Source organism: Oncorhynchus tshawytscha, linkage group LG11 (assembly GCF_018296145.1).
Source record: "Oncorhynchus tshawytscha isolate Ot180627B linkage group LG11, Otsh_v2.0, whole genome shotgun sequence".
NCBI lineage: Eukaryota > Metazoa > Chordata > Actinopteri > Salmoniformes > Salmonidae > Oncorhynchus > Oncorhynchus tshawytscha.
The window spans coordinates 17,937,869-17,962,573 of NC_056439.1; the positions used below are offsets into that span (position 1 = coordinate 17,937,869).

At 49.5% G+C, this 24,705-nt stretch overlaps 1 protein-coding gene across 3 annotated transcripts in view; it reads right to left on the minus strand.

Annotated features, from left to right (window-relative positions):
• Nucleotides 1–24,705, minus strand: part of slc25a21 (solute carrier family 25 member 21) — a 257,226-nt gene that overhangs the window by 199,565 nt on the left and 32,956 nt on the right. The window contains exon 3 of one of the 3 annotated variants that reach the window (XM_042329857.1): nt 20,576–20,619. The exons of the other annotated variants lie outside the window; for them this stretch is intronic. Coding sequence (XP_042185791.1) covers nt 20,576–20,619 — 44 coding nt within the window. The remainder of the gene's footprint in view (nt 1–20,575; nt 20,620–24,705) is intronic. 3 annotated transcript variants of the gene reach the window in all.

A 24,705-nucleotide genomic window follows, 5' to 3' on the forward strand; every position in this document is an offset into this window, starting at 1 on the left:
AGAGAAAGGGGAGAGGAGAGGGGAGAGAGGAAAGAGGGACAGTGTGATAGAGGGGAGAGAGAGGGGAGAGAAAGAGAGAGGAGAGAGAGGAAACAAAGGAAAGAGCGAGGAAAGAGAGGAAACAGGAAAGAGAGGAGAGAGGAAATAGAGGAGAGAGGGGAAAGAGAGGAGAGAGAGCGGAAAAAGGGGGGAGAGGAGAGAGGAAGGAGAGAGAGGAAAAGAGAGGGGTGAGAAAGAGGGAGAGAAGAGAGGAAGGAGAGAGGGTGAGAGGAAGGAGGAAAGAGAAAGGGGAGAGGAGAGAGGAAAGAGGGGAGAGAAAGAGAGGAGAGGGAGAGAGGAAAGAGGGAGAGAGCGAGGAAAGAGAGGGGAGAGAGGGGTGAGAAAGAAAGGGGAGAGAAAGAGAGGAGAGAGAGAGAGGAAGGAGAGGAAATAGAAAGGGGAGAGAAGAGAGGAAGGGGTGAGAAAGAGGGAGAGAGGGGAGAGAAAGCGAGAGGGAGGAAAGAGAGGGGAGAGAGAGGAAAGAGAGTAAAGAGGGGAGTGAGAGAGAGCGCGATAGAGGGGAGAGAGGGGTGAGAAAGAGAGAGGGAAAGAGCGGAGAGAGGAAGGAGAGGAGAGAGGAAAGAGAAAGGGGAGAGAAAGAGAGGAAAGAGGGGAGAGAGAGAGGGGTGAGAAAGAGGGAGAGGGGTGAGAAAGAGAGAGGGAGAGATGGGTGAGAAAGAGAGGGAGAGATGGGTGAGAAAGTGAGAGGGAGGACAGAGAGAGGGGTGAGAAAGAGAAAGGGGAGAGGAGAGAGGAAAGAGGGGAGAGAGAAAGCGAGAGGGGAGAGAAAGAAAGAGGGAGAGAGGAGAGAGGAAAGAGAGGAGAGAAAGGAGAGGAGAGAGGACGGAGGAGAGAGAGGGGTGAGAAAGAGGGAGAGAGGGGTGAGAAAGAGGGAGAGAGGGGTGAGAAAGAGGGAGAGAGGGGTGAGAGGAAGGAGAGAGGGGTGAGAGGAAGGAGAGGAAAGGGGAGAGGAGAGAGGAGAGAGACGGAGAGAGGAAGGAGAGGAGAGAGGAAAGAGAAAGGGGAGAGAAAGAGAGGAAAGAGGGGAGAGAGGGGTGAGAAAGCGAGAGAGAGGACAGAGAGAGGGGTGAGAAAGAGAAAGGGGAGAGGAGGGGGAGAGAGGAAAGAGGGGAGCGAGAGAGGAAAGAGGGAGAGACAAAGAGAGGGGAGAGAGAGGAGGGAGAGAGCGGAGAGGAAAGATGAAAACAAAGGAAAGAGGAGAGAGAGGAGAGAGGAAGGAGAGAGAGAGGAAAGAGAGGAGAGAGAGAAGAGAGAAAGGAGGGAAGAGAAAGGGGAGAGGAGAGAGGAAGGAGAGGGAGTGAGAGAGAGAGAGGGGTGAGAAAGAGGGAGAGAGGGGGTGAGAGGAAGGAGAGGGGTGAGAGGAAGGAGAGGAAAGAGCGAGGAAAGAGGGGAGAGGGGAGTGAGAGAGGAAAGAGGGGAGAGAAAGAGAGGAGAGAGGGGAGGAGAGAGGAAAGAGGGAGAGAAAGAGAGGAGAGAGGGAGAGAGGAAAGAGGGGAGAGGGAGTGAGAAAGAGGGGGAGAGGGGAGTGAGAGAGGAAAGAGGGGAGAGAAAGAGAGGAGAGAGGGGAGTGAGAGAGGAAAGAGGGAGAGAGGGAAAGAGAAAGAGGGAGAGAGGAAAGAGGGGAGAGAGCGAGAAAGAGGGGGAGAGAGGGGTGAGAAAGAGAAAGGGGAGAGAGGAGGGGGAGAGAGGAAAGAGGGGAGCGAGAGAGGAAAGAGGGGAGAGACAAAGAGAGGGGAGAGAGAGAGAGGGAGAGAGGAGAGAGGAAAGAGAGAAAACAAAGGAAAGAGGAGAGAGGAAAGAGAGGAGAGAGGAAGGAGAGAGAGGAAAGAGAGGAGAGAGAGAAAGGAGAGGGAAGAGAAAGGGGAGAGGAGAGAGGAAGGAGAGGGGAGTGAGAGAGAGGGGTGAGAAAGAGGGAGAGAGGGGTGAGAGGAAGGAAAGAGGGGTGAGACGAAGGAGAGGAAAGAGAAAGGGGAGAGTGAGAGAGGAAAGAGGGGAGAGAAAGAGAGGAGAGAGGAAAGAGGGGAGAGAGCGAGGAAAGAGGGGGAGAGGGGAGTGAGAGAGGAAAGAGGGGAGAGAAAGAGAGGAGAGAGGGGAGTGAGAGAGGAAAGAGGGGAGAGAAAGAGAGGAGAGAGGGGAGAGAGGAAAGAGGGGAGAGAGCGAGGAAAGAGGGGGAGAGAGGGGTGAGAAAGAGAAAGGGGAGAGAAAGCGAGGAGAGAGGGGAGTGAGAGAGGAAGGAGAGGAGAGAGTGCGATAGAGGGGAGAGAGAGGGGTGAGAAAGAGAGGAGAGAGGAAGGAGAGAGGGGAGTGAGAGAGAGGAGAGAGAGGGGAAAGAGGAAAGAGAGGAGAGATAGTGGAAAAAGGGGAAAGAGGGGAAAGAGGAAAGAGAGAAGAGATAGTGGAAAAAGGGGAGAGAGGAAGGAGAGAGAGGAAGGAGAGGAGAGAGGAAAGAGAAAGGGGAGAGGAAAGATGGGAGAGAGGTGAGAGAGAGGGGTGAGAAAGAGAGAGGAAGGAGTGGAAAGAGATAGGGGAGAGGGGAGAGGAGAGAGGAAAGAGAGGAGAGAGAGGAAAGAGGGGAGAAAGTGCGATAGAGGGGAGAGAGAGGGGAGAGAAAGAGAGGGGTGAGAAAGAGAGGGGTGAGAAAGAGAGGGGTGAGAAAGAGGGAGAGGAGAGAGAGCGGAAAAAGGGGAGAGAGGAGAGAGGAAGGAGAGAGGGGAGTGAGAGAGAGAGGGAGAGAGCGGAGAGGAGAGAGGAAAGAGGGAGGAGAGATGAAAGGGGAGAGGGGGTGAGAAAGAGGGAGAGAGGGGTGAGAAAGAGGGAGGGAGGAAAGAGAGGGGAGAGGGGAGTGAGAGAGAGTGCGAGAGAGGGGAGAGAGGGGTGAGAAAGAGAGGGAGAGAGCGGAGAGAGGAAGGAGAGGAGAGAGGAAAGAGAAAGGGGAGAGAAAGAGAGGAAAGAGGGGAGAGAGAGAGAGGGGTGAGAAAGAGGAAGAGGGGTCAGAAAGAGAGAGGGAGAGAGGGGTGAGAAAGAGAGAGAGGAGAGAAAGCGAGAGGGAGGACAGAGAGAGGGGTGAGAAAGAGAAAGGGGAGAGGAGAGAGGAGGGGGAGAGAGGAAAGAGGGGAGAGAGAGAGGAAAGAGGGGAGAGAGTGCGATAGAGGGGAGAGAGTGCGATAGAGGGGAGAGAGAAAGAGAGAGGGGAGAGAGAGGGGAGAGAAAGAGGGAGAGAGGAGAGAGGAGACAAAGGAAGGAGGAGAGAGAGGAAAGAGAGAGAGGAAGGAGAGAGGAAAGAGAGAGGAAAGTGAAGAGAGAAAGGGGAGAGGAGAGAGGAAAGAGAAAGAGAGGAGAGAGAGGAGAGAGGAAAGAGAGGAAAGAGGGGAGAGAGTGCAATAGAGAGAGGGGAGAGAAAGAGAGGAGAGAGAGGGGAGTGAGGGAGAGAGAGCGATAGAGGGGAGAGAGAAGGGTGAGAAAGCGAGAGGGAGCGAGCGGAGAGAGGAAGGAGAGGAAAGAGAAAGGGGAGAGAAAGAGGGAGAGAGGAGACAAAGGAAAGAGGAGAGAGAGGAAAGAGAGGAAGGAGAGAGAGGAAGGAGAGAGGAAAGAGAGAGAGGAAGGAGAGAAGAGAGAAAGGGGAGAGGAGAGAGGAAAGAGAAAGAGAAAGAGAGGAGAGAGGGGAGAGAGGAAAGAGAGGAAAGAGGGGAGAGAAAGAGAAAGGGGAGAGAAAGAGAGGGGAGTGAGAGGGAGAGAGAGCGATAGAGGGAGAGAGAGGGGTGAGAAAGAGAGAGGGAGCGAGCGGAGAGAGGAAGGAGAGGAAAGAGAAAGGGGAGAGAAAGAGAGGGGAAAGAGGGGAGAGAGTGCAATAGAGGGGAGAGAGAGGGGTGAGAAAGAGAGGGAGAGAGAGGAAACAAAGGAAAGAGGAGAGAGAGGAAAGAGGAAACAGGAAAGAGAGGAGAGAGGAAATAGAGGAGAGGAAAGAGAGGAAAGAGAGTGGGAAAAGGGGAGAGAGGAAAGAGGAGAGAGGGGAGAGAGGGGAGAGAGAGCGATAGAGAGGAAAGAGAGAGGGGTGAGAAAGAGAGAGGTAGAGAGCAGAGAGAGGAAGGAGAGGAGAGAGGAAAGAGAAAGGGGAGAGGAAAGAGAGGAAAGAGAGGGAAAGAGAGAGGGGTGAGAAAGAGAGAGGGAGAGAGGGGTGAGAAAGAGAGGGAGAGAGAGGAAACAAAGGAAAGAGGAGAGAGAGGAAAGAGGAAACAGGAAAGAGAGGAGAGAGGAAATAGAGGAGAGGAAAGAGAGGAAAGAGAGGGGAAAAGGAGAGAGGAAAGAGGAGAGAGGGAGAGGGGAGAGAGATTGATAGAGAGGAAAGAGAGAGGGGTGAGAAAGAGAGAGGTAGAGAGCGGAGAGAGGAAGGAGAGGAGAGAGGAAAGAGAAAGGGGAGAGAAAGAGAGGAAAGAGAGGAAAGAGGGGAGAGAGGGGTGAGAAAGAGAGAGGGAGAGAGGGGTGAGAAAGAGAGAGAGAGGAGAGAAAGCGAGAGGGAGGACAGGAGAGAGGAGGGGGAGAGAGGAAAGAGTGGAGAGAGAGAGGAAAGAGGGGAGACAGAGGAAAGAGGGGAGAGAGGGGGAGAGAAAGAGAGAGGGAGAGAGGAGAGAGGAAACAAAGGAAAGAGGAGAGAGAGGAAAGAGAGGAGTGAGAGAGAGCGCAATAGAAAGGGGAGAGAGGAAGGAGAGAGCGGAAAGAGGGGGGAGAGAGGGGCGTGAGAGAGAGGAGAGAGGAAAGAAAGAGGAAAGGAAAGAGAAGGGAAAGAGGAAAGAGAGAGGAAAGAGAGGAGAAAGGGGTGAGAAAGAGGAAAGAGAGGAGAAAGGGGTGAGAAAGAGGGGAGAGAGGGGTGAGAAAGAGAGCGATAGAAAGGAGAGGAAAGAGGGGGAGAGAGGAAGAGAGAGAGGAAAGAGGGGGAGAGAGGAAGGAGAGAGAGGAAAGAGGGGGAGAGAGGGGAGAGGAAAAGAGGGAGGAAGAGAGGAGAGGGAGGAAAGGGGGAGAGAGGAGAGGGGGTAGAGAGAAAGAGAGGGTGGAAAGCTAGAGGAGAGAGGGGAGAGAATGAGAGAAGAAAGAGCAGAAAGGAGAGGAGAGAGGGGAGAGAAGAGGGGAGAGAGAAGAGAGGGGAAAGAGAGGAGAGAGGAAAGAGGGGAGAGGAGAGAGGAAAGAGGGGAGAGGAAAGAGAGGAGAAAGAGGAGAGAGGGGGAGAGAGGGGAGTGGGAGAGGAGAGGCACAAGAAAGAGGAAAAGAAAGAGAGGAAAGAGAGAGGAAAGAGAGGAGAGAGGAGAGCGAGAAGGGAGAGAGGGGAAACAGAGGAAAACAGAGGAAACAGAGGAAATAGAGGAGAGAGGGGTGAGAAAGAGGGAGAGAGGGGTGAGAAAGAGAGGGGTGAGAAAGAGAGGGAGAGCGGAGAGAGGGGAGAGAAAGCGAGAGGGGAGAAAGAGGAAAGAGTGGAAAGAGGGGAGTGAGAGAGAGCGCGATAGAAAGGGGAGAGAGGAAGGAGAGAGAGGAGAGAGAAAAAAATAGGAAAGAGGGGCGAGAGAGGAGAGAGAGGATAGAGGGGAAAGAGAGAGGAAATAGAGGAGAGAGAGGAAAGAGGTGAGAGAGGAGAAAGAGGAGAAAGAGAGGAGAAAGAGGAGAGGTAGAGAAAAAAGAGGAGGGGGAGAGAAAAAAAGAGGAAAGAGGGGAGAGAGAAAGAGAGGGAGGAAAGCTAGAGAGAGGGGAGAGAATGAGAGAGGAAAGGGAGAGGAGAGAGGGGAGAGAAGAAAGAGGGGAGAGAGAAGAGAGGGGAAAGAGAGGAAAGAGAGGAGAAAGAGAAAGACAAGAAAGAGAGGAGAGGGAGAGAAAAAAGAGAGAGAGGAGAGAGAAAAAGAGAGGGGCGAGAGAGGAGAGAGAGGGTAGAGGGGAAAGAGAGAGGAAATAGAGAGAGAGGAAAGGGGGAGAGAGAAAGAGAGGGGAAAGAGGAGAGAGGAAAGAGGAGAAAGAGGAGAGGGAGAGAAAAAGAGGAGAGGGAGAGAAAAAGAGGAAAGAGAGGAGAGAAAGAGGAAAGCAAGAGGAGAGAAAGAGGAAAGCAAGAGGAGAGAAAGATGAAAGAGAGGAGAGAAAGAGGAAAGAGAGAGGAGAGGGGAGAGAGGAGAGAAAAAAAGAGAGAGGGGAGAGAGAAAAAAAGAGAGGAAAGAGAGGGGCGTAGAGAGGAAAAGGGGGAGATAGGAAAGGGGGAGATGTTTGAGAGGGAGGAAAGCTAGAGGAGAGAGGGGAGAGAATGAGAGAGGGAAAGGGGGAGAGAGAAAGAGAGGGAGGAAAGCTAGAGGAGAGAGGGAGAGAATGAGAGAGGGGAAAGGGGGGAGAGAGAAAGAGAGGGAGGAAAGCTAGAGGAGAGAGGGGAGAGAATGAGAGAGGAAAGGGAGAGAAGAGAGAGGAGAGGGGAAAGAGGAGAGAAAAGAGAGGAAAAGGAGGAGAAAGGGGAGAGAAAAGAGAGGAAAAGGAGGAGAAAGAGGAGAAAGAGAGGAGAGGGAGAGAAAAGAGAGGAAAGGGAGGAGAAAGAGAGGAGAGGGAGAGAAAAAGGAAAGAGAGAGGGGGTGAGAGAGGAGAGGGGGAAAAGGAGAGAAAGAGGAAAGAGAGAGGAGAGAAAGAGGAAAGAGAGAGGAGAGAAAGAGGAAAGAGAGGAGAGAGGGAAGAGAGGAGAGAAAAAAGAGAGGAGAGAGAGAAAAAAAGAGAGGAAAGAGAGGGGCGAGAGGAGAAAGAGAGGAGAAAGATGAAAGAGAGTAGAGAAAAAAGGAGGGAGAGAAAAAAAGAGGAAGAGAGGAGAGGGGAAAGAGGGGAGAAAGGAAAGAGAGAGAAAGCAAGAGGAGAGAAAGAGGAAAGCAAGATGAGAGAAAGGGGAAAGAGAGGAGAGAAAGAGGAGAGAAAGAGGAGAGGGAGAGAAAAGAGAGAGAGAGGAGAGAGAAAAAGAAAAGAGAGGAAATAGAGGAGAGAGAGGAAAGGGGGGAGAGAGAAAGAGAGGGGAAAGAGGAGAGAGGAAAGAAGAGAAAGAGGAGAGGGAGAGAAAAAAGAGGAGAGGGAGAGAAAAAAAGAGAGGAAAGAGAGGAGAGAGGAAAGAGAGAGGAGAGAAAGAGGAAAGAGAGAGGAGAGAAAGAGGAAAGAGAGAGGAGAGAAAGAGGAAAGAGAGAGGAGAGAAAGAGGAAAGAAAGAGGAGAGAAAGAGGAAAGAGAGAGGAGAGAAAGGAAAGAGAGAGGAGAGAAAGGGAAAGAGAGAGGAGAGCGGAGAGAGGATAGGGGGAGAGAGGAGAGAAAAAGAGAGGAGGGGAGAGAGAAAAAAGAGAGGAGGGGAGAGAAAAAAAGAGAGGAAAGAGAGGGGTGAGAGAGGAAAGGGGAGAGAGAGGAAAGGGGGAGAGAGAAAGAGAGGAGGAAAGCTAGAGGAGAGAGGGAGAGAATGAGAGAGGAAAGGGAGAGGAGAGCGGGGAGAGAAGAAAGAGGGGAGAAAGAGAGGGGAAAGGGAGAGAGAGGAGAGGAAAGGGGAGAGAGAGGAGAGAAAGAGGAGAGAGAAAGAGAGAGAGAGGGAGAGAGAGAGAGGGGAAAAAAGAAGGGAGAGAGAGGAAAGAAAGGGAGAGAGAAAGAGGGGGAGAGAAAGAGGAGAAAGGAAAGAGGAGAGAAAAAGAGGAGAAAGGAGGAAAAAGAGAGGAAAGAGAAAAGAGAGGAGAGGGAGGAAAAGAGGAGAGAAAGAGGAAAAGAGAGAGGAGAGAAGAGAGAGAGAAAGAGAGAGGAGAGAAAGAGGAAAGCAAGAGGAGAGAAAGAGGAAAGAGGAAGAGCGAGAGGGAGAGAAAAGGAGAGAAAGAGGAAAGAGAGGAAAGAGAGAGGAGAGAAAGGGAAAGAAGAGGAGAGAAAGGGAAAGAGAGAGGAGAGAAAGAGAAAGAGAGGGAGGAGAAAGAGGAGAGAAAGAGAGAGGAAAAGGAGGAAAAGAGGAGAAAGAGAGGAGAGGGAGAGAAAAGAGAGGAAAGGGAGGAGAAAGAGAGGAGAGGGAGAGAAAAAGGAAAGAGAGGGGCGAGAGAGGAGAGAGAGGAGAGGGGAAGAGAGAGGAGAGAGGAGAGGGGAAAAAGGAGAGAAAGAGGAAAGAGAGAGGAGACAAAGAGGAAAGAGAGAGGAGAGAAAAAAGAGAGGAGAGAAAAAAGAGAGGAGAGGGGAGAGAAAAAAAGAGAGGAAAGAGAGGGGCGAGAGAGGAGAAAGAGAGGAGGGGGAGAGAAAAAAGGAGGGAGAGAAAAAAAGAGGAAAGAGAGGAGAGGGGAAAGAGGGGAGAAAGAGGAAAGAGAGAGGATAGAAAGAGGAAGAGAGGAGAGGAAGAGAGGAGAGAGGAGAGAGGAGAGAGGAGAGAAAAAAAGAGAGGGGCGAGAGAGGAGAGAGAGGGTAGAGAGGAGAAAGCGAGAGGAAAGAGAGAGAGAGAAAAAAGAAAGAGAGAGGAAAGGGAGAGGAAAGGGAGAGGAAGGGGGGAGAGAGAGGAGAGAAAGAGAAGGAGGAAAGCGAAATGAGAGAGGAAACAGAGGAAAGAGAGGAAAGAGAGGAGAGGAAAGATAGGAAAGAGGAGAGAGGGGTGAGAGGGGAAAGAGAGAGAGAGCGATAGAGAGGGGAGAGAGGAAGGAGAGAGGAAAGAGGGGAGAGAATGAGAGAAGAGAGGGGAGAGAGGAGGGGGAGAGAGGAGGGGAGAGAGGAGAAAGATGAGGGGAAAGATGAGAGGGGAGAGAGAGAGGAAAGATGGGAGGAGAGAGAGAGGAAAAGAGAGGAGAAAGGGGAGAGGAGAGAAGAGAAAGAGGGGAGAGAATGAGAGAGGAGAGGGGAGAGAGGGAGGAAAAAGAGGGGAAAGATGGGAGAGGAGAGAGAGGAAAGAGAGGAGAAAGGGGAGGAGAGAAAGAGAGGGAGAGAATGAGAGAGGAGAGGGGAGAGAGGGGAGAGAATGAGAGAGGAGAGGGAGAGAGGGAGGAAAGAGGGGAAAGATGGGAGAGGAGAGAGAGGAAAGAGAGGAGAAAGGTGAGGGGAGAGAGGGGAGGGTAGGAGAGAAAGAGAGAGGGAGGAAAGCTAGAGGAGAGAATGAGAGAGGAAAGAGAGAGGCGAGAGAGGGGAGAGAAGAAAGAGGGGAGCGAGAAGAGAGAGGAAAGAGGGGGGGAGAGGGACAAGAGAGGGAAGAGAGGAGAAAGAGAAGAGGAGAAAAGAGAGGAGAGGGGAGAGAGAGAGGGGAAAGATGGGAGAGGAGAGGGAGAGAGAGAGGAAAGATGGGAGAGGAGAGAGAGGAGAGGGAGAGAGGGGAGGAAAGAGGGGAAAGATGGAGAGGAGAGAGAGAGAGAGAGAGGAAAGATGGGAGGAAAGAGGGGAAAGATGGGAGAGGAGAGAGAGGAAAGAGAGGAGAAAGGGGAGGGGAGAGAGGGGAGGGTAGGAGAGAAAGAGAGGGAGGAAAGCTAGAGGAGAGAAAGAGAGGAAAGAGAGGCAAGAGAGAGGAGAGAGGGAGAGAAGAAAGAGGGAGTGGAGAGAAGAGAGAGGAAAGAGGGGGGAGAGGGACAAGAGAGGAAAGAGAGGAGAAAGAGAGGAGAGGAGAAAGAGAGGGAGGGGGGAGAGGAGAGGGGAAAGATGGGAGAGGAGAGGGGAGAGAGAGAGGAAAAAGATGGGAGAGGAGAGAGAGGAGAAAGGGAGGGGAGAGAGGAGAGGGAGAGAGGGAGGAAAGAGGGGAAAGATGGGAGAGGAGAGAGGAGAGGGGACAGAGAGAGGAAAGATGGTAGAGGAAAGAGAGGAGAAAGGGGAGGGAGAGAGGGGAGGGTAGGAGAGAAAGAGAGGGAGGAAAGAAAGAGGAGAGAAAGAGAGAAAGAAAGAAGAGGGAGAGAGAGGAGGAGAGAGAGAAGAAAGAGGGAGCAAGAGAAGAGAGAGGAAAGAGGGGGAGAGGGACAAGAGAGGAAAGAGAGGAGAAAGAGAGGAGAGGAGAAAGAGGAGGAGAGGGGGAGAGGAGAGGGGAAAGATGGGAGAGGAGAGGGAGAGAGAGGGAAAGATGGGAGAGGAGAGAGAGGAGAAAGGGAGAGGGAGAGAGGAGAGTGGAAAGAGAGGAGGAAAGAGGGGAAAGATGGGAGAGGAGAGAGGAGAGGGGACAGAGAGAGGAAAGATGGTAGAGGAAAGAGAGGAGAAAGGGGAGGGGAGAGAGGGGAGGGGAGGAGAGAAAGAGAGAGGGAGGAAAGCTAAGGAGAGAGTGGAGAGAATGAGAGAGGAAAGAGAGAGGCAAGAGAAAAGAGAGAGAGAAGAGAGGAAAGAGGGGAGGGGAGAGGGAAAAGAGGAAAGGGAGGAAAGAGTAGGAAAAGAGAGGAAAGAGGAAAGAGAGGAGAAGGAGAAAGAGCGGAGAGGGAGAGAAAAAAGAGAGGAAAGAGGAGAGAGGAAAGAGGGTAAAGATGGGAGAGGAAAGACAGGAGAAAGGGCAGGGGAGAGAGGGCAGGGGAGAGAGGGGAGGAGAGAAAGAGAGAGGAAAGGGAGAGGAGAGAGAAGAAAGAGGGGAGAGAGAAGAGAGGAAAGAGGGAGAGGAGAAAGAGAGAGGGAAAGAGAGGAGAGAGAGGAAAAAGAGGAGAGGGAAAGAAAAGAGAGAGGAAAAGAGAGAGGGGAGAAAGAGAGGAAAGAGGGGAGAAAGAGGGGAGAGAGAGAAAAGGGGAAAGAAAGAGAGGGGAAAGGAGGAAAGAGGGGAGAAAGAGTAAAGAGAGAGGAGAGGGGAGAGAGGAGAGGGAGAGAAAAAAGAGAGGAGAGAGAAAAAGAGAGGGGCGAGAGAGGAGAGAGGGTAGAGAGGAGAAAGAGAGAGGAAAGAGAGGAGAGAGAGGGGAGTGAGAGAGAGTGATAGGAAAGATGGGAGAGAGAGGAGAGAGGAACGGGGGAGAAAGAGAGGGAGAGAAAAAAGAGGAAAGGGAGGAGAAGGAGGAGAAAGAGAGGAGAGAAAAAAGAGGAGAGGGAGAGAAAAAAGAGGGAGAAAAAGAGAGAGAAAAAAGAGGAGAGGAGAGAAAAAAGAGGAGAGTGGAGAAAGAGAGGAAAAAAAGAGGGGGAGAGAAAAAAGAGGAGAGGAGAAAGGAAAGAGGGGAGAGAGAAGAGAGGGAAAGAGAGGAGAGAGGGGTGAGGGATAGGGGAAAGAGAGACTATATTAGCGATATAGAGGGGAGAGGAAGGAGAGAGAGGAAAGAGGGGAGAGAGAGGAGGGAGAGAGGGGAGAGAGAGGAGGGGAGAGGGGAGAGGGAGAGAGGAGGGGGAGAAAGGAGAGAGGAGAGGGGAGAGAGGAGAGGGAGAGAGGAGAAAGATGAGAGGGGAAAGATGAGAGGGGAGAGAGAGAGGAAAGAGAGGAGAAAGGGGAGGAGAGAAAGAGAGGGGAGAGAATGAGAGAGGAGAGGGGAGAGAGGGAGGAAAGAGGGGAAAGATGGGAGAGGAGAGAGGGGGAGAAAGGAGAGAGGAGAGGGGAGAGAGGAGAAAGATGAGAGGCGAAAGATTAGAGGGGAGAGAGAGAGGAAAGAGAGAAGAAAGGGGAGGAGAGAAAGAGAGGGGAGAGAATGAGAGAGGAGAGGGGAGAGAGGGAGGAAAGGGGGAAAGATGGGAGAGGAGAGAGAGAGGAAAGAGAGGAGAAGGAGGGGAGGGGAGGAAAGCTAAGGAGAGAGGGGAGAGAATGAGAGAGGAAAGAGAGAGGCAAGAGAAAAGAGAGGAAAGAGGGGAGGGGAGAAGGAGAAAGAGCAGAGAGGGAGAGAAAAAAGAGAGGAAAGAGGAGAGAGGAGAGGGGAGAGGAAAGAGGGTAAAGATGGGAGAGGAAAGAGAGGAGAAAGGGCAGGGGAGAGAGGGCAGGGGAGAGGGGAGGAGAGAAAGAGAGAGGAAAGGGAGAGGAGAGAGAAGAAAGAGGGGAGAGAGAAGAGAGGAAAGAGGAAAAGAGAGAGAGGACAGAGGGGAAAGAGAGGAAAGAGGGGGGAGAGAGAGAGAGGAGAGGGGAAAGAGGGGAGAGAGAGGGGAGAGGGGAAAGAGGGGAGAGAGAGGGAAGAGAGGGGAAAGAAAGGGAGAGAGAGGGGAAAGAGGGGAGAGAGAGAGGAGAGAGAGGGGAAAGAGGGGAGAGAGAGAAAGAAAGAGAGAGAGAGAGAGAGAAAGAGGGGAAAGAAAGAGGAAAGAGGGGAGAGAGAGAGGGGAAAGAGGGGAAAAAGAGAGAGAGAGGACAGAGGGGAAAGAGGGAGAGAGAGAGAAAAAGGAGGAAAGGGGGGAGAGAGGGGAGAGAGGAAAGAGGGGAGAAAGAGAGGAAAGGGAGAGGAGAGAGGGGAGAGGAAAGAGAGAGAGGAGAGAGGAAAGAGAGAGAGAGAGGAGAAAGAGGTAGGAGAGAAAAGAGATGAAAGGAGGCACTTTTCCTCTCCAAAGTATCAGGCAACAGCAGGAGGGAGAGAAAAAAGAGGGGAAAGAGAGTAAAGGGAGAGGAGAGGGGGAGAGAGGGAAGAGAGGAGAGAGGGGAACGAGAGGAAAGAGCGGAGAGGGAGAGAAAAAAATAGAGGAAAGAGAGGAGAGGAAATGAGAGAGAGAGATGAGAGAGGAAAGAGGAACGAGGGGAGAAAGAGAGGAGGGAGGGGGAAAAAGAGGAGAGAAAGATAAGATAGAGAGAGGGGAAAGAGAGGAAAGAGGAAGAGGAAAGAGGGGGAGAGAGAGAGGGGAGAAAGAGACAGGGAGGAAATGAGAGGAAAGAGAGGAGAAAGAGAGGAAAGAGAGGAGGGGGGAAAAAGAGAGGGGAAAGAGAGGAAAGGGAGAAGAAAGAGAGGAAAGAGAGAGAGATGAGAGAGAGGAGAGAGGGAAAGAGAGAGGGGAGAGAAAGAGAATGAGAAAAAGAGGAGAGATAATGATAGAAAGGAGAGAGAGAGGGGAGAGAGGAAAAGAGGGGAGAGAGAAAAAGCAAGGAAAGTGAGAGGAGAGAGAGGAAAGAGGGGAGAAAGAGAGGAAAGGAAGAGGAGAGAGAGGGGAGAGGAAAGAGAGAGGAGAGAGAGGGGAAAGAGGAAATGGGAAGAGAGAGAGAAAAAGCAAGGAAAGAGAGAGGAGAGAGGGGAGAGAGGAAAGAGGGAGAAAGAGAGGAAAGGAAGAGGAGAGAGGAAAGAGGGGAAAGAGAGAGGAGAGGGGTGGGAGAAAGAGAGGGAGGAAAGAGAGGGGAAAGAGGAGAAAGAAGAGAGGAGAGAGAAGAAAGAGAGAGGAGAGAGGGGAGAGAGGAAAGAGAGGAAAGAGGGGAGAGAGGAAAGGGGGAGAGAGAGGAAAGAGAGGAAAGAGAGGAAAGAGAGAGGAAAGAGGGGGGAGAGAGAGAGGGAGAGAAAGAGAGGGAGGGAGGGAGAACGAGAGGAAAGAGAGGAGAGAAAGAGAGGAAAAGAGAGGAGAGGGGAGAGAGGACGAAGAGAGGGAAGAGAGGAGAGAGAGAGGAAAGAGAGAGGAGATGGGGAAGAGAATGAGAGAGCGGAGAGAAGAGAGGAAGAGGGGGAGAGAGGAGGAAAAGAGAGAAAATAGAGGAAAGAGGGGAGAGAAAAGAGAGGAGATGAGGGAAAGAGGAAAGAGAGGAGAGAGGAAAGGGGAGAGAGAGGAGAGAGATAATGATAGAGAGAGGAGAGAGAGGAGGGAGAGAGAGGGGAAAGAGAGGAAAGAGGGGAGAGAGGGGAGAGAGAGGAAAGAGGGAGAGAGAGGAAAGGGGGAGAGAGAGGAAAGAGAGAGAGAGAGGAAAGAGAGAGGAAAGAGGGGGAGAGAGAGAGAGGAGGGGGAGAGAAAGAGACAGGGAGGAAATCGAGAGGAAAGAGAGGAGAAAGAGAGGAAAGGGAGAGGAGAGGGGGGAGAGACGAAAGAGAGGAGAGAGGGGAGAGAGAGGAAAGAGAGAGGAGATGGGGAAGAGAATGAGAGAGCGGAGAGAGAGGGGAGAGAGGGGAAAGAGAGGAGGGAGAGAAAAAATAGAGGAAAGAGGGGAGAAAGAGAGGAGATGAGGGAAAGAAAAAAGAGAGGAGAGAGGAAAGAGGGGAGAGAGAGGAGAGAGATAATGATAGAGAGAGGAGAGAGAGGAGGGGAGAGAGAGGGGAAAGAGAGGAAAGAGAGAGGAGAGAGGGGGAAGAGAGAGGAAAGAGAATGAGAGAGAGGAGAGAGAGGAGAGAGAGGAGGGGAGAGAGAGAGGGGAAAGAGAGGAAAGAGAGAGGAGAGAGGGGGAAGAGAATGAGAGAGAGGAGAGAGGGAGAGAGAGGAGAGAGATAATGATAGAGAGAGGAGAGAGAGGGGAAAGAGAGGAAAGAAAGGGAGAGAGAGAGAGGAGAGAGAGGACAGAGGGGAAAGAGAGGGGAGAGAGAGGGGAGAGAGGGGAAGGGGGAGAGAGGGGAGAGAAAAGAGGGAGGAAATCGAGAGGAGGAGGAGAAATCGAGAGGAGGAGAAAGAGGAGAGAGAGGAGAGAAAGAGAGGAAAGAGAGGAGCGGGGAAAGAGGAAAGGGAGAGGAGAGAGGGGCGAGAGGGGAAAGAGAGGAGAAAGAGAGGAGAGAGAGGAAAGGGGAGAGGGGGAGAGAGAAACGAGAGAGGAGAGAGGGGAGAGAGGAAAGAGAGGAAAGGGAGAGGAGAGAGGAAAGGGAGAGAGAGAGAGATAATGATAGAGAGAGAAGGGAGAGGAGAGATAATATGAGAGAGAAAGAGAATGAGAGAGATGAGTGAGGCACTTTTCCTCTCCAACAGTATCACTATGCAACAGCAGGACTGCTGAAAACCCCTTAAGCCTCGGAATAAGGAGGGGAGAGAGAGAGAGAGAGAGAGAGAGAGAGAGAGAGAGAGAAGCAAGGAAAGGGAGAGGAGAGAGGGGAGAGAGGAAAGAGGGGAGAAAGAGAGGAAAGAGAGGAAAGAGAGAGGAGAGAGGAAAGAGGGGAGAGAGAATGAGAGGAGAGAGAGGAGAGAGGGGAGAGAAAGAGAGAGGAAAGAGTGGAGAAAGAGAGGAGAGGGGAGGGGGAGAATGAGAGGGAGGAAAGCGAGAGGGGGAGAGGGGAAAGAGAGGAGAAAGAAGAGAGGAGAGAGAGGAAAGAGAGGAGAGAGGAGAGAGAGAGGAAAGAGAGGAGAGAGGAGAGAGAGGAAAGAGAGGAGAGAGAGAGGAAAGAGAGGAGAGCGGGGAGAGAGAGGAAAGAGAGGAAAGAGAAGAAAGAGGGGGAGAGAGAGATGAGAGAGAGGGGAAGAGAAAGAGACGGGGAGGAAATCGAGAGGAAAGAGAGGAGAAAGAGAGGAAAGGAGAGGAGAGGGGGGAGAGAGGAAAGAGAGAGGGGAGAGAGAGGAGGTAGAGAATGAGAGAGAGGAGAGAGAGGGGAGAGAGGGGAAAGAGAGGAGGGAGAGAAAAAATAGAGGAAAGAGAGAGGAGAGAGGAAAGAGGGGAGAGAGAATGAGAGATGAGCGAGAGGAAAGAGAATGAGAGATGAGAGGAAAGAGGGAGAAAGAGAGGAGATGAGGAAAGAAGGGGAAAAGAGAGGAGAGAGGAAAGAGGGGGGAGAGAGGAAAGAGGAGAGAGAGGGAGAGAGGAGAGAGGGGAGAGGGGAAAGAGGGGAAAGAGGGGAAAGAGGAGAGAGAGAGGAAAGAGGGGGAAGACAGAGGAAAGAGAATGAGAGAGGAGAGAGAGGGGAGAGAGGGGAGAGAGATAATGATAGAGGAGAGAGAGGGGAAAGAGAGAAAAGAGGGGAGAGAGAGAGAGAGGAGAGAGAGGACAGAGGGGAAAGAGAGGAAAGAGGGGGGAGAGAGAGGGGAGAGAAAGAGAGGGAGGAAATCGAGAGGAGGAGAAAGAGGAGAGAGAGGAGAGAAAGACAGGAAAGAGAGGAGAGGGGAAAGAGGAAAGGGAGAGGAGAGAGGAGAGGAAAGAGAGAGACGAGAGGGGAAAGAGAGGAAAGAGGAGAAAGAGAGGAAAGAGGAGGAAGAGGGGAAAGAGAGGAAAGGGGAGAGGGGGGAGAGAGAAAAGAGAGAGGAGAGGGGAAGAGAGGAGAGGGAGAGAAAAAATAGAGGAAAGAGAGAGGAGAGAGAGAGGAAAGAGAGGAAAGGGCGAGGAGAGAGGAAAGGGGAGAGAGAGAGAGATAATGATAGAGAGAGGAGGGAGAGGAGTGATAATGAGAGAGAGAGAGGAGAGAGAGAAAGAGAGAAAGAGAATGAGAGAGATGAGCGAGACACTTTTCCTCTCTAACAGTATCACTATGCAACAGCAGTACTGCTGAAAACCCCTTAAGCCTCGGAATAAGGACAACATTTCAATTATGTTGTAAAGCCTTATCCATTATAAAAAGGGATATGTGTCTATGAAATGGGACATATAGAAAAGGGGAAGCACACTAAGATAGGGCCACAAGGCCTAGAACCAAACTAATATACATGGCACCACACAGGCTCCATGTACACAATATGCCAATCAGGTTAGGCAGACCAAATAATTCCATCACAATCTCCCCTCTACTGACGGGGCTAGCATTACAAGACCGCCGTGTACAGACACACACACACACACACGACAGAACCGCCATGTGTACATACACAGGATCCGAGTGGCTGGATGGCACTGCAGCCTGAGGGCTCCCTGCTCTTTCCCCTCTTAACTCAATCATACTAAAGTTTCACTCTCGCCCATCCGAGCCTAACTCACTTCCTCTCCTCATCCCTTTCCTTGTTCACCCACCCCCAACACCCCTCAAGCCCTAGCCTCCATCACTCCACAGAAATCAGCCAAATCAGAACCCAACCCAAACCATAGAAAAAACATATTTGGCCACAATATCTACTGAAAACATGGCAAAAAAAGTTCAAATCATCCCAAAAAGGATTGTGTGGCTTAATGACTTGGATCGACATTTCTTGGAGATGATTTGGGCATGACATTTAAAACATGCTAATATCAGGTTGAGTTACAGTCGCTATTGGTTGAAAAAAATGCTCAATTTAGCGGATCCCGGCAGTGACCATTTAAACAAACAGAGCATGAAACATCCAGAGGGGTACAGAGCCAAACTAAAGGGCTACGCAAGTCACCCTGAACTAGGCTGCAAGCGAAGGACCTCAAAACCTTGTCATTGTTAGCGTCTCCCTTCCCTGTGAGGTTGAACGTACGTCCACTCTGTATCTACAGTGGGGAGAACAAGTATTTGATGCACTGACGATATTGCAGGTTTTCCTACTTACAAAGCATGTAGAGGTCTGTCATTTTTATCATAGGTACACTTCAACTGTGAGAGACGGAATCCAAAACAAAAATCCAAAAAATCACATTGTATGATTTTTAAGTAATTAATTTGCATTTTATTGCATGACATAAGTATTTGATACATCAGAAAAGGTACAGAAACCTTTGTTTGCAATTACAGAGATCATACGTTTCCTGTAGTTCATGACCAAGTTTGCACACAATGCAGCAGGGATTTTGGCCCACGCCACCATACAGACCTTCTCCAGATCCTTCAGGTTTCGGGATGTCGCTGGGCAATATGTACTTTCAGCTCCCTCCAAAGATTTTCTATTGGGTTCAGGTCTGGAGACTGGCTAGGCCACTCCAGGACCTTGAGATGCTTCTTACGGAGCCACTCCTTAGTTGCCCTGGCTGTGTGCTTCGGGTCGTTGTCATGCTGGAAGACCCAGCCAAGACCCATCTTCAATGCTCTTACTGAGGGAAGGAGGTTGTTGGCCAAGATCTCGAGATACATGGCCCCATCCATCCTCCCCTCAATACGGTGCAGTCGTCCTGTCCTCTTTGCAGAAAAGCATCCCCAAAGAATGATGTTTCCACCTCCATGCTTCACGGTTGGGATGGTGTTCAAATCAAATCAAATGTATTTATATAGCCCTTCGTACATCAGCTGATATCTCAAAGTGCTGTACAGAAACCCAGCCTAAAACCCCAAACAGCAAGCAATGCAGGTGTAGAAGCACGGTGGCTAGGAAAAACTCCCTAGAAAGGCCAAAACCTAGGAAGAAACCTAGAGAGGAACCAGGCTATGTGGGGTGGCCAGTCCTCTTCTGGCTGTGCCAGGTGGAGATTATAAGGGGTTGTACTCATCCTTCTTCTTCCTCCAAATACGGCGAGTGGAGTTTAGACCAAAAAGCTATGTTTTTGTTTCATCAGACCACATGACCTTCTCCCATTCCTCCTCTGGATCATCCAGATGATCATTGGCAAACTTCAGACGGGCCTGGACATGCGATGACTTGAGCAGGGGGACCTTGCGTGCGCTGCAGGATTTTAATCCATGACTGCGTAGTGTGTTACTAATGGTTTTCTTTGAGACTGTGGTCCCAGCTCTCTTCAGGTCATTGACCAGGTCCTGACGTGTAGTTCTGGGCTGATCCCTCACCTTCCTCATGATCATTGATGCCCCACGAGGTGAGATCTTGCATGGAGCCCCAGACCGAGGGTGATTGACCGTCATCTTGAACTTCTTCCATTTTCTAAAAATTGTTGGCAACAGTTGTTGCCTTCTCACCAAGCTATTTGCCTATTGTCCTGTAGCCCATCCCAGCCTTGTGCGGGTCTACAATTGTATCCCTGATGTCCTTACACAGCTCTCTGGTCTTGGCCATTGTGGAGAGGTTGGAGTCTGATTGAGTGTGTGGACAGGTGTCTTTTATACAGGTAACGAGTTCAAACGGGTGCAGTTAATACAGGTAATGAGTAGAGAACAGAAGGGCTTCTTAAAGAAAAACTAACATGTCTGTGAGAGCCTGGAATTCTTACTGGTTAGTAGGTGATCAAATACTTATGTCATGCAATAAAATGCAAATTAATTCCTTAAAAATCATACAATGTGATTTTCTGGATTTTTGTTTTAGATTCCATCTCTCACAGTTGAAGTGTACCTATGAAAAAAAATTACAGACCTCTACATGCTTTGTAAGTAGGAAAACCTGCAAAATCGGCAGTGTATCAAATACTTGTTCTCCCCACTGTACTTCCCGAACCTTGCTCTGTTCTCTGTTATAGGACTTTGACACTACACATCCACTCTGGGCTGTTACAACGATGCCGTTTTGTTTACGGCCGCGTTGTATTGTACATGCTCAGAAAGGTTAATGACTAGCAGATGCAACGTTGGTTATGTTCTAGCTCCGATCGGGGGGTGGGGGGCGTGTTGTGTTGTAGGGTTCAATGCAATATGCCAGGCTCGCTGCTTCTTGGTGAACAGAACCCACCAACAGCCCAATGGAGCAGAGGGTGTTCGGCCCCGTGTGTGAGCGCTGTGCACCACCAGTGTTTGGTTGGCTCTGAAATGTATGAGCAACATCATTTCATGCACAAGCGGCAAGGAATCTCACTCACATCTCCCGCATTGCTAAGAGTAGGACTGTGTGTGTGCGTGTGTGTGTGTGTGTGTGTGTAGGCTGGTTTACGCAAGCATCACTCCAACGCAAAGCTGCTGGAACAGTTTCCAAGTATTTGTGTAAGTCTTTTCCACACATTCTCCCCCCCAGCGGTTCCTGCTAGAAAAACAGCAAATGAGGGAAAAATAAACGGGGAGGGAAAAGCAGCAAAAACGAATTAAGGTGAGCGACACTGAGTAGAGAAGGACACCCTCCTAGGTAATACCACACAATCCCAGATCAACCCATAGCCCCCAACCCCAACAGGTAGGCTACCTGTGTAGCTCTATGCAATACGGTGAGAATTCCATCTTACCCTCAGATCTATCTTCTCAGATCTATCTTCTCAGATCTATCTTCTCAGATCGATCACAAGTGGGTCTATTTGCTTCTTGTTTTTTTATATTTTTTATTCCATGATGTCAAAGTGACAGAGTAACACGTCTGTGAGAGTCTGCAAGGGCACACTATCAACCTGCGGCGAGAAAGCACAGGAACACAGGGTAGGGAAGCTCAGCGCCGACAGGGACACTATTTCTTTGCGGTCAGACTGTCAGCGAGGAGAGGCGGAGGGGTTTGAAAGTCAGGGCAGGTCATTTGGCAACCATCCATGTCACACCCCGTTGGACTCAGGTTGTGTCTCTTAATTGGTCGGGGGGGAAGGAGTGACACCCTCCATCAACACCCAACTACTAATAGCCTGGTAGTCATTAGTGCACAAAACGTAGCAAAACGTTTCAGCAATGGAAAAACAAAACGCACGTGTTTCTTATTGCACAAGTACAGTCCCTCGTCCCTCTCTAAAGTCTATTTTCCTCCCTTTGGTGCCTATTGAATAGGACCCTGCTACAGCCACAGCCATTTATTTCCTGCCACTGCCTCTTGCCGCCCAGCCCGGCCCAGTACAATGATGAATGGCCACAAGCTCCATTCAATTACGCCCAAAGTGCGAAGAGGCAGGAACAATGGAAACTGTCCTGGGCTGTGCTGCCGTGAGCGCGGCAGGCGCAGGGCTGTACTGGGCACAGGCCAGCCCCCTCTTGCATTCTTTGCGACAATTTAGGCTAATTAGCATCAACTCCTGCTTCATCCATCATCCTCCTCAAGAAACATAAACCAAGTGTCAGCTCTAGCGTAACAAACAGATCGCCCAGCTACTTAACACAAATTATTCTTACATGAAACGCCGCTTCTCAGGCAACATTCCCCCCCTTTAGGCCATCTGGGGCGAACAGAGAGAGAGAGAGAGAGAGAGAGACAGAGAGAGAGACAGAGAGAGACAGAGAGAGAGAAAGAGAGCTATTAAAATTGAAGACATATGTTTCAGTCAAGTTCAACTCCCCAGACTAGCTGTGGCTGACGCGGTGACAGTTTCCCCCCATCAGTGGGAGGGTGTGTCTAAGGCTGATGGATTGCAACCTGTTGTAATAAAATGTAAATAAAGTGTCCAGGTAAAAGTACAAAGTGGCTGAGCTTAGTCCCCGGATGCTGGTGCTTGGACACCCCCTCCCCGATTGACACCTCTGGGTAAGTTACTGTGACTATAGAGAAGACGGAGTGCTGTCTGTCAATGTTTTATTGGCTTTCAGAAGTACCAGCCATTTTGAGTCAAATGACAATTTGATACATAGAGAGAGATATGACATAATATAAACCTTAATCTTAAGACTGTATAAAGGCCCACCATACAAGTTATAAAGCATTATATAAAAGGCTTTAAGTTTTTTAAAAAGGGAGAGAAAATAAGGAGGGACAAGCTTTGTCAATGTGGTATTAATGACACTCAACAACTGACACATTAAGACATTTTAAGTGGGCCCAGACATGTGCCCCTAAAAAAAGAATTGAAATAAATCACCATTTAAAGAACCCAGACATTGTTTGATCAAATTTACAGGGTTTATTTGAATTAAAACTAAAAAAGGAGCCAGTTGACACCTGGAAATTCCCCAACAAAATGTAAAACATACTAATACTGTTAAAGAATCAACATTCAAGACGTTGCGGTTTCATTAAAATGCAATTCTACACATTCCTTTCAATCTTATCTCAACTCTTACCATCAGTTATGGGGCCTAACTGATAAACAAATGGTAACTAATTGACATGAATTCATTTAGAGTAAATAATGCGTCTTAGATTGAATGCAATGCAAAACACTGCTGACTCTGCATTGCTGAAATGTATGAATATACCCGAGGTAGGTTGCGAGAATGATTTGAATACTATCCAACCCCCTCCCTTGTGTTGGAGCCTTATTTTAAAATGGATTATTTCGTTTTTTTCCCCTCATCAAGCTACAGAAAATACTCTATAATGACAAAGCAAAAACTGGGTTATAGAAATTTTTGTAAATGTATAAAAAAATATATAAAAAAATATCACAAGTATTCAGACCCTTTACTCAGTACTTTGTTGAAGCACCTTTGGCAGTGATTACTACCTCGAATCTTCTTGGGTATGATGCTACAAGCTTGGCACACCTGTATTTGGGGAGTTTCTCCCATTCTTCTCTGCAGATCCTCTCAAGCTCTGTCAGGTTGGATGGGGAGCGTCGCTGCACAGCTATTTTCAGGTCTCTCCTGAGATGTTCGATTGGGTTCAAGTCCCGGCTCTGGATGGGCCACTCAAGGACATTCAGAGACTTGTCCCAAGCCTCTCCTGCATTGTCTTGACTGTGAGCTTAGGGTCGTTGTCTTGTTGGAAGATGAACCTTCGCCATAGTCTGAGGTCCTGAGTGTTCTGGAGCAGGTTTTCATCAAGGATCTCGCTGTACTTTGCTCTGTTCATTTTTCCCTCGATCCTGACTAGTCTTCCAGTCCATGCCACTGAAAAACATCCCCACAGCATGATGATTCTGCCACCATGCTTCACTGTAGGGATGGTGCCAGGTTTCCTCCAGATGTGACTCTTGGCATTCAGTCCAAAGAGTTCAATCTTGGTTTCATCAGACCAAATAATCTTGTTTCTCATGGTCAGAAAGTCTTTAGGTGCCTTTTGGCAAACTCCAAGTGGGCTGTAATGTGCCTTTTACTGAGGAGTGGTTCCGTCTGGCCAGTCTACCATAAAGGCCTGATTGGTGGAGTGCTGCAGAGATGGTTGATCTTCTGGAAGGTTCTCCCATCTCCACAGAGGAACTCTAGAGCTCTGTCAGAGTGACCATTGGGTTCTTGGTCACCTCCCTGACCAAGGCCCTTCTCCCACGATTGCCCATTTTGGCCGTGCGGCTAGCTCTAGGAAGAGTCTTGGTGGTTCTAAACTTCTTCCATTTAAGAATGAAGGCCACTGTGGTCTTGGGGGTCCTTCAAAGCTGCAGAAGTTTTGTGCCTCGACACAATCATGTCTCGGAGCTCTATGGACAACTCCTTCGACCTCATAGCTTGGTTTTTACAATGACATGCACGGTCAACTGTGACCTTATATAGACAGATGTCTGCCTTTCCAAATCATGTCCAATCAATTGAATTTACCACAGTTGGACTCCAACCAAGTTATAGAAACTTCTCAAGGATGATCAATGGAAACAGAATGCACCTGAGCTCAATTTCGAGTCTTATAACAAAGGGTCTGAATACTTAAGTAAATAAGAGTTCTGGGGGGGGGTTTGTTGCAAAAATGTCTAAAACCTTGTTTTAGCTTTGTCATTATGGGGTATTGTGTGTAGATTGATTAAGATGTTTTGTATTTAATCCATTTTAGAATAAGGCTGTAATGTAATAAAATGTGGAAAAAGTAAAGGGGTCTGAATGCATTCCGAATGCACTACACTACGGCACCAAAAGTATGTGGACACCTGCTTGTCAAACATCTCATTCCAAAATCATGGACATTAATATGGAGTTGATCTCCCCTTTGCTGCTATAACAGCCTCCACTCTTGATTTGCTCAGTGACTTGCTTCCATTCAGCCCCAAGAGCATTAAATGAGGTCGGACACTGATGTTGGGCGATTAGGCCTGGCTCGCAGTCAGCATTTCAAATCCTCCCAAAGATGTTCGATGGGGTTGAGGTCAGGAATCTGTGCAGGTCAGTCAAGTTCTTCCAAACAAACCATTTCTGTATGGACCTCGCTTTGTGCACGGGGGCATGGTCATGCTGAAACAGGAAAGAGCCTTCACAAAACTGTTGCCACAAAGTTGGAAGCACAGAATTGTCTAGATTGTCATTGTATGCTGTTGTGTTAAGATCTACCTTCAACAGAACTAAGGGGCCTAGCCTGAACCATGAAAAACAGCCTCAGATCATTATTCCTCCTCCACCAAACTTTAGAGTTGGCACTATGCATTGGGCCAGGTAGCGTTCTCCTGGCATCCAACAAACCCAGATATTCCGTTGGACTGCCAGATGGTGAAGCGTGATTCATCACTCCACTGCTCCAGAGGCCAATGACGGCGACCTTTACACCACTACAGCCGACACTTGGCATTGCGCATGGTGATTTTAAACTTGGTGCGGCTGCTCGGCCATGGAAACCAATTTCATGAAGCTCCAGATGAACTGTTCTTGAGCTCACATTGCTTCCAGAGGTAGTTTGGAACTCGGTAGTGAGTGTTGCAACCGAGGACAGACGATGTGTATGCGCTACGTGCTTCAGCACTCAACGGTCCCATTCTGTGAGCTTGTGTGGCCAACGCCTTTCGCGGTTGAGCAATTGATGCTCCCAGTCGTTTTCACTTCACAATAACAACACTTACAGTTGACCGGGGCAGCTTTAGCAGGGAAGAAATTTGAAGGTCACTGAACTCTTCAGTGAGGCCATTCTACTGCCAATGTTTGTCTATGGAGATTGCATGTCTGTGTGCTCGATTTTATACACCTGTCAGCAATGGGTGTGGCTGAAATAGCCGAATACACTAATTTGAATGGCTGTCCACATACTTTTGTATATACAGTGCCTTGCGAAAGTATTCGCCCCCCTTGAACTTTGCGACCTTTTGCCACATTTCAGGCTTCAAACATAAAGATATAAAACTGTATTTTTTTGTGAAGAATCAACAACAAGTGGGACACAATCATGAAGTGGAACGACATTTATTGGATATTTCAAACTTTTTTAACAAGTCAAAAACTGAAAAATATGGCGTGCAAAATTATTCAGCCCCTTTACTTTCAGTGCAGCAAACTCTCTCCAGAAGTTCAGTGAGGATCTTTGAATGATCCAATGTTGACCTAAATGACTAATGATGATAAATACAATCCACCTGTGTGTAATCAAGTCTCCGTATAAATGCAACTGCACTGTGATAGTCTCAGAGGTCCGTTAAATCAAATCAAATTTATTTATATAGCCCTTCGTACATCAGCTGATA